General features: G+C 46.8%; 1 protein-coding gene across 8 annotated transcripts in view; it reads left to right on the top strand.

Annotated features, from left to right (window-relative positions):
* The first annotated feature begins 861 nt into the window (after window positions 1-861).
* Window positions 862-13527, top strand: part of UBR4 (ubiquitin protein ligase E3 component n-recognin 4) — a 139763-nt gene continuing 127097 nt past the window's right edge. For all 8 annotated transcript variants that reach the window (XM_082229604.1, XM_082229603.1, XM_082229601.1 and 5 more), the window contains exons 1-6: window positions 862-1097; window positions 10459-10556; window positions 10818-10921; window positions 12145-12274; window positions 12620-12756; window positions 13249-13351. In XM_082229604.1, the coding sequence (XP_082085730.1) occupies window positions 937-1097; window positions 10459-10556; window positions 10818-10921; window positions 12145-12274; window positions 12620-12756; window positions 13249-13351 (733 nt within the window). In that variant the 5' untranslated portion in view covers window positions 862-936. The remainder of the gene's footprint in view (window positions 1098-10458; window positions 10557-10817; window positions 10922-12144; window positions 12275-12619; window positions 12757-13248; window positions 13352-13527) is intronic.

Genomic DNA, 13527 nt, shown 5'->3' with positions numbered 1-13527 from the left:
TGGAAGCTGTACGCCGGCTCCCTCCCAATAAAGCGAGATGAGTGCCGCAACCCCAGAGTCGGTCACAACTGGACCTAATGGTCAGGGGTCCCTTTACCTTTATGTATTCAATAATTATTAACATTAATATGTAATAAACACAACCATATTTGCAAGTAAGCAATACAGTTCTACCAGATACTGATCCTTACCCCATTATTCTAGTTACTTTATAGTGTAATGCTATCCATGTCTCTTCAAAAATCATTTCCATTAAGTTCTATTGGTAAGAATTGGAGCATTTGTCGAGCCTTTTCAGAGTCCCATCTTAGGCTTTAAAGGCTGCAAACTTATGCATAATCGGCCAGGAATAAGCTGCACTGCACTGCACTCAGCTGGGAACAAAAATAGGAACGTGCTGTCAAGTCACTAGTCCGTACGTAAAGCGTCTTGTACTTGGCGCACGCGCACGCCGCCATCGAGAGCGAAACTCGCTGACTCACGTTTCTGCGCATGCGTCCTTCCCAGGCGCCAGGAAAGCAAAGAGCTAAGAGAAAGCATGTGAATGACCGCGCCTACAGTCACTACCGGTATTCGTTCGGTCAACTTGGAAACCATGCTGTGTTAGATTTGCTCCTCGGAAATAGGAGGAGGGATTTGAAGCAGCTCTAGCGGCTCGGCAATCTCTACAAACAACCGCCACATACTTTGCCTCGCCTGTCAGAAAGCAGAGAACTTCCGTGGGACCTTCTAGCCACTCAGCATCGAAAAGAACGGAAGTTTATTCGAAACACGCCGCAGCGCCTATCTCTAAGGCGAAGCTGCGTCTCTAAGCGGGGATTGGTCGCCGCCGCACCGCTACTCGTCACTTCCGTCCTGGCCCGGAAGCGGTCTCCTTTCCTCGCCTCAGCAACTCAAACGCTTCTGGAACCTGAGCTGAGGAGAGTCGTCGTCAAGATGGCGGCGTCGGGGGGAGGTGGTAGCGCCGGTTCTTCCCCGACGGCAACGGCGGAGCGGGAGCCCGGCTGGGAGGTGGCGGTGCGACCGCTCCTCTCCGCCTCCTACTCGGCCTTCGAGATGCGGGAGTTGCCGCAGCTGTTGGCCTCCGTCATTGAGAGGTAGGCGGGGCGTGGGCGGGGCTTCGGTCGGTGGTGGGCGTGGTCCGGCCAACACCTGTTCCCGCCCCTTTGGCGCTGAGCGGGAGTCATGGCACGTGGAGAGTGACTTGCTGCTATAAAATGGGGTTGAAATTTACAGCTCTGGCAACCGATATTTCCATTTCCAGTTATGTCTCCTACCCATTGATATTGATGGACCCAGGCGGGTTGGTCACGTGCATTGAGATAATAATAATAATAATAATTTATTATTTATACCCCGCCCATCTGGCTGGGCCTCCCCAGCCACTCTGGGCAGCTTCCATAAAAACCAAAAATACAATAAAATATCACACATTAAAAACTTCCCTGAACAGGGCTGCCGTAAGATGTCTCCTGAATGTCAGGTAGTTGTTTATCGCTTTGACATCTGCTGGAAGGGCGTTCCACAGGGCGGGCGCCACTACCAAGAAGGCCCTCTGCCTGGTTCCCTGTAGCTTTGCTTCTCGCAATGAGGGAACCACCAGAAGGCCCTCGGCGCTGGACCTCAGCGTCCGGGCAGAATGATGGGGGTGGAGACGCTCCTTCAGGTATACTGGACCGAGGCCGTTTAGGGCTTTAAAGGTCAGCACCAACACTTTGAATTGTGCTCGGAAACGTACTGGGAGCCAATGCAGGTCTTTCAAGACCGGTGTTATATGGTCTTGGCGGCCGCTCCCAGTCACCAGTCTAGCTGCCGCATTCTGGATTAATTGTAGTTTCCGAGTCACCTTCAAAGGTAGCCCCACGTAGAGTGCATTGCAGTAGTCCAAGCGGGAGATAACCAGAGCATGCACCACTCTGGCGAGACAGTCCGCAGGCAGATAGGGTCTCAGCCTACGTACCAGATGGAGCTGGTAAACAGCTGCCCTGGACACAGATTTGACCTGTGCCTCCATGGACAGCTGTGAGTCCAAAATGACTCCCAGGCTGCGCACCTGGTCCTTCAGGGGCACAGTTACCCCATTCAGGACCAGGGAATCCTCCACACCTGCCCGCCTCCTGTCCCCCAAAAACAGTACTTCTGTCTTGTCAGGATTCAACCTCAATCTGTTAGCCGCCATCCATCCTCCAACCGCCTCCAGACACTCACACAGGATCCACTCAGTGGATCAACTCTGAGCAGGCCTGACACTCGACGATTTGATTCTTTTTTTTGGGGGGGGAGGAGATATTTATTCTATTGGGTTTTTTTAATAAATATCTACCCCTGCAAAGGATTTATTATATTATTACTTTTTATGAGGGACGCTGGTGGCGCTGTGGGTTAAACCACAGAGCCTAGGACTTGCCGATCAGAAGGTTGGCAGTTCGAATCCCTGTGATCAGGTGAGCTCCCGTTGCTCGGTCCCTGTTCCTGCCGACCTAGCAGTTTGAAAGCTTGTCAAAGTGCAAGTAGATAAATAGGTACTGCTCCGCCGGGAATGTAAATGGCGTTTCCGTGCGCTGCTCTGGTTCACCAGAAGCGGCATAGTCATGCTGGCCACATGACCCGGAAGCTGTACGCCGGCTCCCTCGGCCAATAAAGCAAGATGAGCGCCACAACCCCAGATTTGGCCACGACTGGACCGAATGGTCGGCGGTCCCTTTACCTTTACTTTTTTATATACTGTCCTTCAAGAGACAACAGGATAGCTTACCACATAATACCAAAAATGCATGAAGTAATAATAATAAAATAGGGGGGAAAGAAAAAAGGCAAATGCTAGCATAGAATAAATGCTGATTTACTAGCATATATTATACCTGCATTTTTCATTATTGGGTGAGGGGAGAGTCAGCAGGGTGTAGTTGTTAGTGAGTATCTGACTGGGGAGCTGGGAGAGGCAAATTCAGATTATTATTATTATAGCTTATTACCTGCTCTTCACTCTAAGGTCCCATGGGGGGGTTAAAACAATTTAATATTAAAACGTATTTAATTCCCCCACTTATACACATGAAGCTTTCAGTGGCTAGCTTCGGCCAGCACCTGTCTTCACTACTTCACAGGATTGTTGTGTGGCTGAAATGGAGATGGGAGACTGAAGAAAGAAACATAGGATTCACAACTGAGTTCCTCACAGGACAGTTGGCATATACCGTATTTTTTGCTCTATAACACACACTTTTTCCCTCCTAAAAAGTAAGGGGAAATGTGTGTGCGTCTTATGGAGTGAATGCAGGCTGCGCAGCTATCCCAAAAGCCAGAACAGCAAGAAGGATTGCTGCTTTCGCTGCACAGCGATCCCTCTTGTTGTTCTGGCTTCTCAGATTCAGAATATTTTTTTCCTTGTTTTCCTCCTCTAAAAACTAGGTGTGTCTTAATGGTCTGGTGCATCTTATAGAGCGAAAAATACGGTAATTATAAGATATAAGTAAATTTATAATCTATTATTTTGTGGTGCTTGGGGGCTAATTAAATTATGGGAAGCTGATTCCCATCAGCCCCAGCAGTGGTGGTCAAACAATGTGTGAGTTCTAGTCCAACAGCAGCTTTGATGGCTACCTCTCTAGTAAACAATTGTTTTAATACTTTGCTTTATTGTAGGTATTTTAATGGAGGCCTTTAGTTCTGTAATTCCCATGGTGGTTTTACAAGAAAGCTTGTTATCAGAAAGGTAGCTGTGTTTGTGTTTTGTAGCACCAATTCAGGATTGCCCTTCGTGCCTCATAGGCAGAGAGGGGCTGTTGCTCCCCTAAATCAATAAAAATCAATACAAAAACATAGCTAACTGAGGTTCAGCCCCCCCTCAACAAAGGGCCTGTCCCCCAAACCAAAATCTTGGCTATGCCCATTCTCAGAGGGGTTGTGGTACCTGAAGGTTTTACGCCATAATGAGCACCCTTAAAGTGCCTAAGGGGTCTTTTTGTTGTTACTTATGATTGCTTTCAACTCAGTTTTATTCCTGTTAGACCCAGTGAAGTTACTGGACCAAAGTTAGTCATGTCCATTAATTTCAGTGCATTCATCCTGAGTAGGACTAACATTAGATATAACCCTGTTTAATATTAAATATACATTAACAATTGTCTGCCTCCAAAGCACTTGTCAGATTAAAAATGCAGAAGCGCAACAATAGTAAAATAACGTACAATTTACGTTATTAAAGCAGCTTCAGGAGAGGAACATGAAACTGCTTGGTCAATTTCAGAAGAACAGCAAGACGTTAAAATTTTAAAATTCAATGCTTTAGGTTTTTTTGGGTTTTTTGTTTAAGTCTTGGTTGCTTTCCTAAAATATGAGAGAGAATGGGGACCACTTGAACCTCTGTCCAGGGGGAATTCAATAATCTGGGTACTGCTGTTGGATTAGCCTTGTTGTAGATAAATTTGCTGTATGTTTTTAATTTACCGTATTTTTCGCCCTATAGGACGCACTTTTACCCCTCCAAAAATGAAGGGGAAATGTGTGTGCGTCCTATGGGGCGAATGCAGGCTTTCGCTGAAGCCTGGAGAGCGAGAGGGGTCGGTGCGCACCGACCCCTCTTGCTCTCCAGGCTTCAGGAAGCTCTGCGCAGCCCTCGGGAGCCCGGCGCGAAGTCGTGCTGGGCTCCCGACTGCTGTGCGGAGCTGCCTGCAGCCCCGGGCTCCGCGCAGCTCCGCGCAGCCATCCGGAGCCTGGCGCGAAGTCGCGCCGGGCTCCCCACGGCTGCGCGGAGCTGCCTGCATTCCGAATCCTGCCACGCGCTAAAGAGCGCGTCCGGACTTCGTGCACCTCTCCGCAAGCCAGGGGAGACCGGCGCGACTTCCCACCAGGCTCCCTAGGCTTGCGGATAGCAGGCTGTTCTGGGGGCTGGGGTTGGGGGAAGCTCGGGCTTCCCCCGCGCCAGCCCCGCGTCTGGGGGGGAAATTTTTTTTTTTATTTCCCCCCCAAAAAACCTAGGTGTGTCCTATGGGGCGGTGCGCCCTATGGGGTGAAAAATACGGTAGTTGCATGTTACATAAAATAGGATATGCTAACAAAAACAGCAGGACCATAACACAACAGTACATATCAGTTGGTCAAAGATGTGTAAGGAGCTACGTCCAGAGGGTCACACCCTAGACATGTTGGCATTTGTTTCGAGAGAGAATGGAGTGTGCCTTTGGGGGTGAAGTCAAGCCACTAGAGGATCACAGCACACACTGTAGCTGCAGACACCGATAACTCATAACTGCTGCTTCCCATCGTTATTTCTGCTCTGTTAGCAGCACTGAAATGACCTCTCCAGGGCACAAACCTAGGCAATGTATGGAGCAATGTCCAGGGCTGCCCAGATGACAAGATCCCCTCTCTCGACTTCACTGATGTGGTCCAAAGGAAAACAGAGCAGTACATTTGGCACTAGCATAGCTGCAGGAGCCTTGCTATTATTGAGAGGGTGCTTTCCATTCATGAACAGTTAATCAGCAACTGCAGAACAGATGGGGACAATAATAATCTTAATAGGAAGTTCTTTCACTTTTAATGAGCAGTACATCATAGCTCAGTTGGTAGAGCATGAGATCAAGGTTATGGGTTCTAGCCCCATATTGGGTGAAAGATTCCTGCACTGCAGGGGGTTGGACTAGAACGTCCTCGTGGTTCCTTCCAGCTCTTCAGTTCTGTGGTTCAGTGATAATACTGATCCTTCCTGGGATCTAGTGAGATTTAGGGTAGCTGTCACTGTCTTTTTCTGGTAGAGCTGCCATGCAGAAATTCAACCGATACAGCCTTCCCTCCAGCTGAGAGGTTTAGGGAGGTTTTAAAATGTCACAGTTGTTGATCTTCTGTCTTGTGCAACTGTCAGAAGCACCCCAGCTTCTTCAGAATAAAGGTGTCACCTCTGTTCTGATTCGCACAATAGTTCTGAAATAATATTTCATTTATGTGAGTGCTACAAAGCCCTCTAAAACTATCACTGACCACAGTCTTTCCCTTTTCTGTATTTTCTACCATGTTTGTTCTTACAAAGCAGCTTTGAGTTGCGCTGCTTTTGTGTCTGCTGTATGGGTGTCATTTGGTGGTGGTTTTGTTTTGCCACTTAAACTAGTATCTTCCACAGTTGCTCGTGACTGCAGTAATAGGCTTCTTTTTAAGTCAGAGTGGGAAACCTTGGATCCTCAGACCAAATGCAGTAGCAACCCGCAAGTCCTCTCTCTGGTCTTCAGGACTCCTCCCAGGCCTCTCTTTCTCCTTTTCTGATGATTTTGCCTGGTTGGAATGTGTCCTTGAGTTGTGATAATAATGCTTTGTCTTTGCCTGGCTGGAGAGAAGTGGTGTAGAAACCTCTGGTATTTGCATGGCTGGAATGCAGTACAGTATACTGCACAAAATTAAGAGTTGCATCCATTGCTTTGCATACTTTGAGCTTTGGTCCTGCCCACCACTGGCATGTAGTCCCTAGAAGGTACCTGAAAATGAACTTCTACCACTGCTTAAGTAAAGGTTTTTCTAGATCAGCTAGCTGATAAAAACAGAGGTGCTTCAATACAATGGATGTAGCATAAACCATATTAGAACAGTAGCAGGAACAAGCTGAACACCCCCCACTCCGGCAGAAAACAAACTATTCTGAAATGCCCTTCATCTTTCCTTGCATCAGGTTGTTTTCGTGCCTCTGTTGTGCAACTGTCTGCTTTGAACCCTCTGTTTTGCAGAATTGCACAAACTTCATCCAGCTCTGTGTGTGCATTAGTGTGTGTTCATGCTTTCAAAGTTCTGGGGAACTGCTGTGGGGCATTAACAAAGCAAACAGCGTGAAGCTCATTGAAGCAGCAGAGAGGGGAAAACATGTAAGTGCAAAAGGGTGCTTTGACTCTTTTGGCTGTTTCTTTTTGAGGCTCAGCTCCTGAGTTGTTTTGTTGTCCCATCGCCTGGATTCTTCAGAACTTCCCAAAACGTTTTGAAAAGCGATGGAGTCAGTCCGATGGAGCATTCAGAAACTTCCTCTTACAGTTGTAAGAGCTTTTTTGGCCAGTTTTTGTAAGTGTGTGTCAGGTCCATATTATATGTTGGGACCCTTCTACTCAGTAATGGGTATCTGCTTTGGTTGGCCTGATGAGTGAACTCCATCCATTCTTCTCAGTCACTCTGTGGTTTTTGACCATGGTATGTTCCTGAACTTGCTCTGTGAGATGGGTATTGGGGGCACTCTGTTACAGTGGTCCAGGCCCCACCTATGGGACTGTGTGTAGAAAGTAGCAATAATAATAATTCAAACCTGGGTCTCCCATGTCCTATTCTGTTTAACATCTACATGAAGCTGTTGGGAGCTTTATACATAGGGCTGCCTCTGAAGACGGTTCAGAAACTTCAGCTAGTGCAGAACTGCTCACTGGGACAAGATGGTTTGCACATATTACACTGATCCTAGCTCAGTTGCACTGGCTACCAGTTAGTTCCAAGCCCAATTCAAAGTGCTGGTTTTGACCTATGGTGCATTAAATGGCTCAGGACCTCAGTATCTCAAGGACCGCCTCTCTCCATATGAATCTACGTGGATCTCTGAGCACAATTCAAAGTGTTGGTGTTGACCTTTAAAGCCCTAAACGGCCTCGGTCCAGTATACCTGAAGGAGCGTCTCCACCCCCATCGTTCTGCCCGGACACTGAGATCCAGCTCCGAGGGCCTTCTGGTGGTTCCCTCCCTGTGAGAAGCCAAGTTACAGGGAACCAGGCCGAGGGCCTTCTCGGTGGTGGTACCCGCCCTGTGGAATGCCCTCCCAACAGATGTCAAGGAAATAAACAACTATCTGACATATAGAAGACATCTGAAGGTAGCCATTGTTTTAGGGAAGTTTTTAATGGCTGATGTTTTAATGTATTTTTAATCTTTGTTGGAAGCTGTCCAGAGTGGCTGAGGAAACCCAGCCAGATGGGTGGGGTATAAATAATAATAATAAAAAATAATAATTGTTTATTTATTTGTTTATTTATCTGAGACCCTTCTTCATGTGCCTCCTCCTGGAAAAGTGAGCAGTGTTTCCCAAACTTGGGTCTCCAGCTGTTTTTGGATGACAATTCGCATCATCCCTAGTAGCAGGGCGAGTGGTCAGGGATGATGGGAATTGTCGTCCAAACACAGCTGGAGATCCAAGCTTGGGGAACACTTGTCTGGAGGGTGGCCACACAAGAGCAGCCTTTGCTGTAGTGGCTCCCTGTTTGTGGGATGCTCTCCCCAGGGAGGCTCGCCTGGCTAGATGGATCAGTAAGTCTAGCTCAGTCTAAGCAGCTTCCGCTGCTGCTAAGTCAGACCATTGTTCCCTTTAACTCAGTATTGTCTACATTGACCAGCAGTGGATCTCCAGGGTCTGAGGCCAAGGGTCTTTTTTTAGCCCTTCCTGAAGACACCAGGGATTAAACCTGGGACTTTAAGCAGGCAAGGCAGGTGATCCAACACTGAGCTGTGGTCTCTTCCCATAAAATGTTTTCTTTCCAAGGTTTAAGACCTCATAGTCCAGGGACATAGAAAGATGCCTTATACAGAGATAGGCCTAGCTCAGTACTCTCTAGTTTGACTAGCAGTGACTCCTGGGTTTCAGATGGAAGTCTCTCCCAGCCTTACCTGGAGTAGCTACAGTGCTGCCCCAGAGGCAGCTTTCTGTGGGGAGAGGTAATAGCTTGGTGGTAAATTGAAAGCTTTACAATATCTGCAGGAAGTCCAGTGTTCAATCTCCAGCTTTAAAATTATTTTAATTGCATTGTTTTAACCCAGAGCTTTCCAAACTGTGTGTTGTGACAGGTTAATGTGTTGGCTGCAGTGTGTAGGTGTTTTGTGTGAACGCTCCCCACACCACTCCCTGTGCTGGAAAGGGATTGCAGTAGTTTAATCTCCAGTTCGCTAGTAAAACTGTGTCGCAAAAATGATGCATGTCTAAATTTGTGTGTCACCAACATGAAAAGTTTGGAAAGCTCTGTTTTAACCTTTCGATGGGCTCCTTTGCAGGGAAGGGTGGGATAGAAATGTAATAAATAGTTCCAAAAAAGGATCAAGGCTAGCAGGGCTGGAGTGTGTGTGGCGGGGAAACTCTTCTCTCCCTGAGACTGGAGAGCTGATGCCAGCCAGAGCTGGCAGCACTGAGTTAGACGCTCACCTAAGTCCCCTCCAGCTCTCAAAGGGTTAAGTCATAAAATATTGGGGTGGTTGGTGCTGCTGCTGCTGCATCATCAACTTTGGTGCTACTTTTGAATGTGAAATTCTCTGGATATTTTTACTTGACATGCTGGTGGGATTCCCCCACTGGGTTAAAATTTTGATGAACGTTAGAGGAACTGCTAATTACTGTTTTTATGTTGATGTGATAGTTATACTTTTGAGAATACGCTGTTGTTGTATTTACACTGTTAGATTTTTTTACGTGTGAATTGATCCAGTTGTTACTCTTGTTGCAACAATTACATTACCCCCCCCAAAAAAAAACAACCCCTCAATTTTTTCGGAAAGCACATTCTTGTTGATATTGGGTTGGATTCAGGATAAGTAGATTTGCTAGTAGTTCCACTGTTGAGGGCAGTAATGTTTCTGAATCTTCTTCTTTGGCTATCCCTCATAGCAGAGTAAGATTGTCTTCCATGAACACGGTCTTAACAGTGAGTCTGTAAGTGACGGTGGAGACCAATTCTGGATCCACACGTTTTTCCACAGTGGGGACATAGGTTTCCGGGCGGGAGTTGATCACGACGGGGGTTTGCCAAGCATGCCTTCCTCTTAGCACACTTCTCCTTTTCGTCCTAAGTTCGAGCGTCTTCATAGTCCATGACACTTTGGGTAAAGGCTGTCTTCCAATTGGAGCGCTCGCAGGCCAGTGTTTCCCAGTTGTCCGTATTTATCCTACATTTTTAAAGATTTGCCTTGAGAGAGTCTTTAAACTCTCTTGTTGACCACCAGCATTACGCTTTCCATTTTTAAGTTTGGAATGGAGCAGTTCCTTTGGAAGACAGGCATCCGAACAACATGACCAGTCCAACAAAGTTGATGTTGAAAAATAATTGCTTCGACACTGGTGATCACTGCTTTTTCCAGTACACTGGCATTAGTTCACCTGTCTTCCCAAGTGATGTGTAACATTTTTTGGAGACTCTGAAAAAATTTCTAAATACCAGACACTGAGCTGGTTTCTGAATACCAGTTGCTGGAAACCACAGGAGGGGAGACAGTGCTCTTGGGCTCAGGTCCTGTTTGCAAGTTTCCCTTGGGGGCATCTGTTTGACCATAGTGAGAACAGGCTGCTCGACTAGATTGGCCACTGGCCTGATCCAGCAGGCTCTTCATACGTCCTTATGGATACAACCTGTAATCTTTAACATACTCTATGAATATGGTCAAAGTTCAGGGCAGTCCCCGAGAGCATAGAAATAGCTGGTTCATAATCCACTCTCTGTCTTCTTTCTCTCTCTGCAGTGAGTCTGAAATCTTGCACCATGACAAACAGTATGAACCTTTCTACTCGTCCTTTGTCGCCCTTGCGACGCACTACATCACCACAGTGTGTGGACTGGGTGAGTGTCCAGAGTGTGAGTTTTGATGTTCTGCTTGAGCCATCATGCCTTCTCTCCTTCTTCTTACCAACAGATGTCTCTTTTCCTTGATGGCTTGTAATTTATAAGGCAAACGGGGCTAGACAGGGAAGGGGAGGTTTGCAAACCAGAAATGAACTTCCAAGGTGGGGAGACAGATCAGCAAATGGTAAATCGGTTTCTGAGGTTTCTTTGTAGGGAACTAACGCCTCTTTGAATGATCTGGCATCTTTGGCTTTTTAGTACCTAGAAATCAGCTGCAGTCTGTGGCAGCTGCCTGCAAAGTCCTGATTGAATTTTCCCTGCTGCGACTTGAAAACCCAGATGAGGCTTGTGCCGTTTCGCAGGTGAGAGGCCTTTTTCATAGTGTATGAGAACGTGTGTATGCATGGGTATAGTTTAATAGTAGAGCCTATGCTATGCATCCAGAAGTTTCCAAGGCTTGACTTAAACCAGGGGTGCAGAGCTTCTATGCTCCCTTGCCTGCCCTGAATGTTGCTGGACTCGCAGCTCCCATCATCCTCAACCATCAGCCCTAGCCAGTATGGTAAGTAGTCTGGGATGGTGAGAGTTGCAGTCCAAAGCACCTGGAGGGTATCAAGTTGGCAAAGGCTGGTCTAGAGGAACACCTTGTCCACCAACCCCTTTGCATGCTGCATCTCAGCAGCCCAGAAGGAAGGCTCACCAATACGTGAACTGGGATTTTATTTAACGGGAGTTGCCAGGCATTGAACTGTTGGGGAAGGCTGGGGTAGAGAATATATGGGATTAGATGGTCCTGTTTCCTTACAGGGGAGAAAGTATTGCATATTGCAGCATGCCACAGAGTGCGTGCAGATTAGACCACACAGATGGAATCACTGGAAAGACGCAAAGAGTGCTTTGCAGGGTTTAATAACAACTGCTCAAACGTACATCTTACAGTCATCCCTTCTGCATAGTGTCTGTAAACATCCACTCATTACACACAGAGTAAGGTACATACGGCACATTATATACCGTTCACAATTGCTGGTACATGCAATGTGTTTAAAAAAAAAGAAACACTGTAATCACCTTATTCGGCTAATTTTAATGACTTATCAGCACCTGCTACACAGCTGCAAAAACTAGGTCAGGATCTGCACCCTGGCTTTTAAAGTAGTACACATCCTGTGGAACAATATTGAACCCTAATATTTAAACAAGATATTCAACAGAAAGCTTCAGAAGCCTTGCAAACAGCAGCATGATGACAGTCTTACATTTTTGGCATACAGAAAGATAGCCTTGATGACGTGGTACCGCTAGGTCCATTTCCACTTACCTGTTAAGTTAAACTTGTGTTACGCCGGATGAATGTGTCTGTCATGGTTGCCTACTTTGTATTGCTTTTAAAATGCATTTTCTGTTGTTTTCTGTGCGGTTTTTATTATATTGTGTACGTCACCTTGAGATATATGTGGGAGATAATTAATAAATAGTAATAACCAGGGTACCATAACAATTCTGCTACCCGTGTTTACTGAAATACCACCAAAGCATGTCCTCACATCTGCCTTCACCTTTGAAGTTGGCTCTTTCTCTTTAGAAACACCTGATCCTGCTGATCAAGGGCCTGTGTACTGGCTGCAGCCGCCTTGACAGAACCGAAATCATCACATTCACAGCGATGATGAAGTCAGCCAAACTACCCCAGACAGTGAAGACCCTCTCTGATGGTGAGAACTGTGGTATGGTGGAGCAGGTTAGAGTGTTGGACAGTGACCTGTGAGGCTAGGGTTCAAATCCCCACTCAGCCATGTTACGCTACATTAAGCTCACTTTGCCATTTCTCATCCTTTCCTACCTTGCAAGGTTGTTGTGAGGATAAATCAGTTAGGGGCAGAGAGAAGCCTGAATGGTATCTTAAGCTCCTTGGAGGACAGGTGGGATATTAAATGAAAAAAATAGGTAAACTTTGTTGTGAGCTCTCTAGTGCTGAACGTGACCAGACGATCACATTCAGCCTTTCTGTTCCTGAAGCAAGGGCTGAATTAATGTGTTTTCCTCTCTTCCTTCTGCAGTGGAGGATCAGAAAGAGCTGGCATCTCCAGTCAGCCCCGAACTGCGACAGAAGGAAGTGCAAATGAACTTCCTCAACCAGCTGACGTCTGTCTTTAATCCCAGAGTGGCAACCTCTCCAATCCTGCCACAGACTCAGGTGTGTATGAAAGCCTGGAGGCTCCCTCTGCCCAGTGACAACACTTCAAGTGAAAGGAGCTGGGGAAGGGCTGCAGCTTAGTGGTCGGGTACCTGCTTTGCTTGCAGAAAGTGCTTGGTTCACTCCCTGGTAGCATCCCTTGGTAGGGCTGGAAAAGACCGCTGGAGGGTCGCTGCCGGTCATTGGAGACAGGACTGAGCCACTGGTCTGATTCAGTACAAGATAACTTCCTATGTCTTAAGGCTGTGGTTCTCAAACTTTCCTCCTTGCAAGCCGCTTGAAAATTGCTGAAGGTTCTTGGCACACCGTTCTGCCAACTGCAATGTGCTGTGCTAGGTTTTGTCTGATTTTTTTATTGTGTTTTCATTGCTTCTTTTATTTCCTGTATTTCCATTGCATAGAATTCAAATCGTAATACACTAAAATACAAAAGCACTATGTAAATGTGGAGCGGCACCATGGCTGGTGCCCATATCTCCTTTTTCTCCTCAGGGGGAAGGTGAAAGTGACGACCAGGCGTCCACGGACCAAGCCTCTGCAGCCAAGACGAAGAGCATATTCATTGCTCAGAACGTGGCCAGCTTGCAAGAACTTGGTAGGGAAAGGATTTAATGCTTACAACTGCTATCACTTGTTTTCAAGCAAGCAATCTTAAAAGAAAGGAGGGGGGGGAGTAGGAAGTTGGGTTTCCCTAGCTGTATAACATTTCCATCGGCTGAGGCTGACTATTCTTGAACACCAGTTGCTAGAGGGTGGGTAGGGAAAGGGTTA

Source organism: Podarcis vaucheri (assembly GCF_965113315.1).
Source record: "Podarcis vaucheri genome assembly, chromosome: 7".
Lineage (NCBI taxonomy): Eukaryota > Metazoa > Chordata > Lepidosauria > Squamata > Lacertidae > Podarcis > Podarcis vaucheri.
Note: the sequence above shows the minus strand (reverse complement) of the source record. Positions and strands in the feature narration are given on the sequence as shown.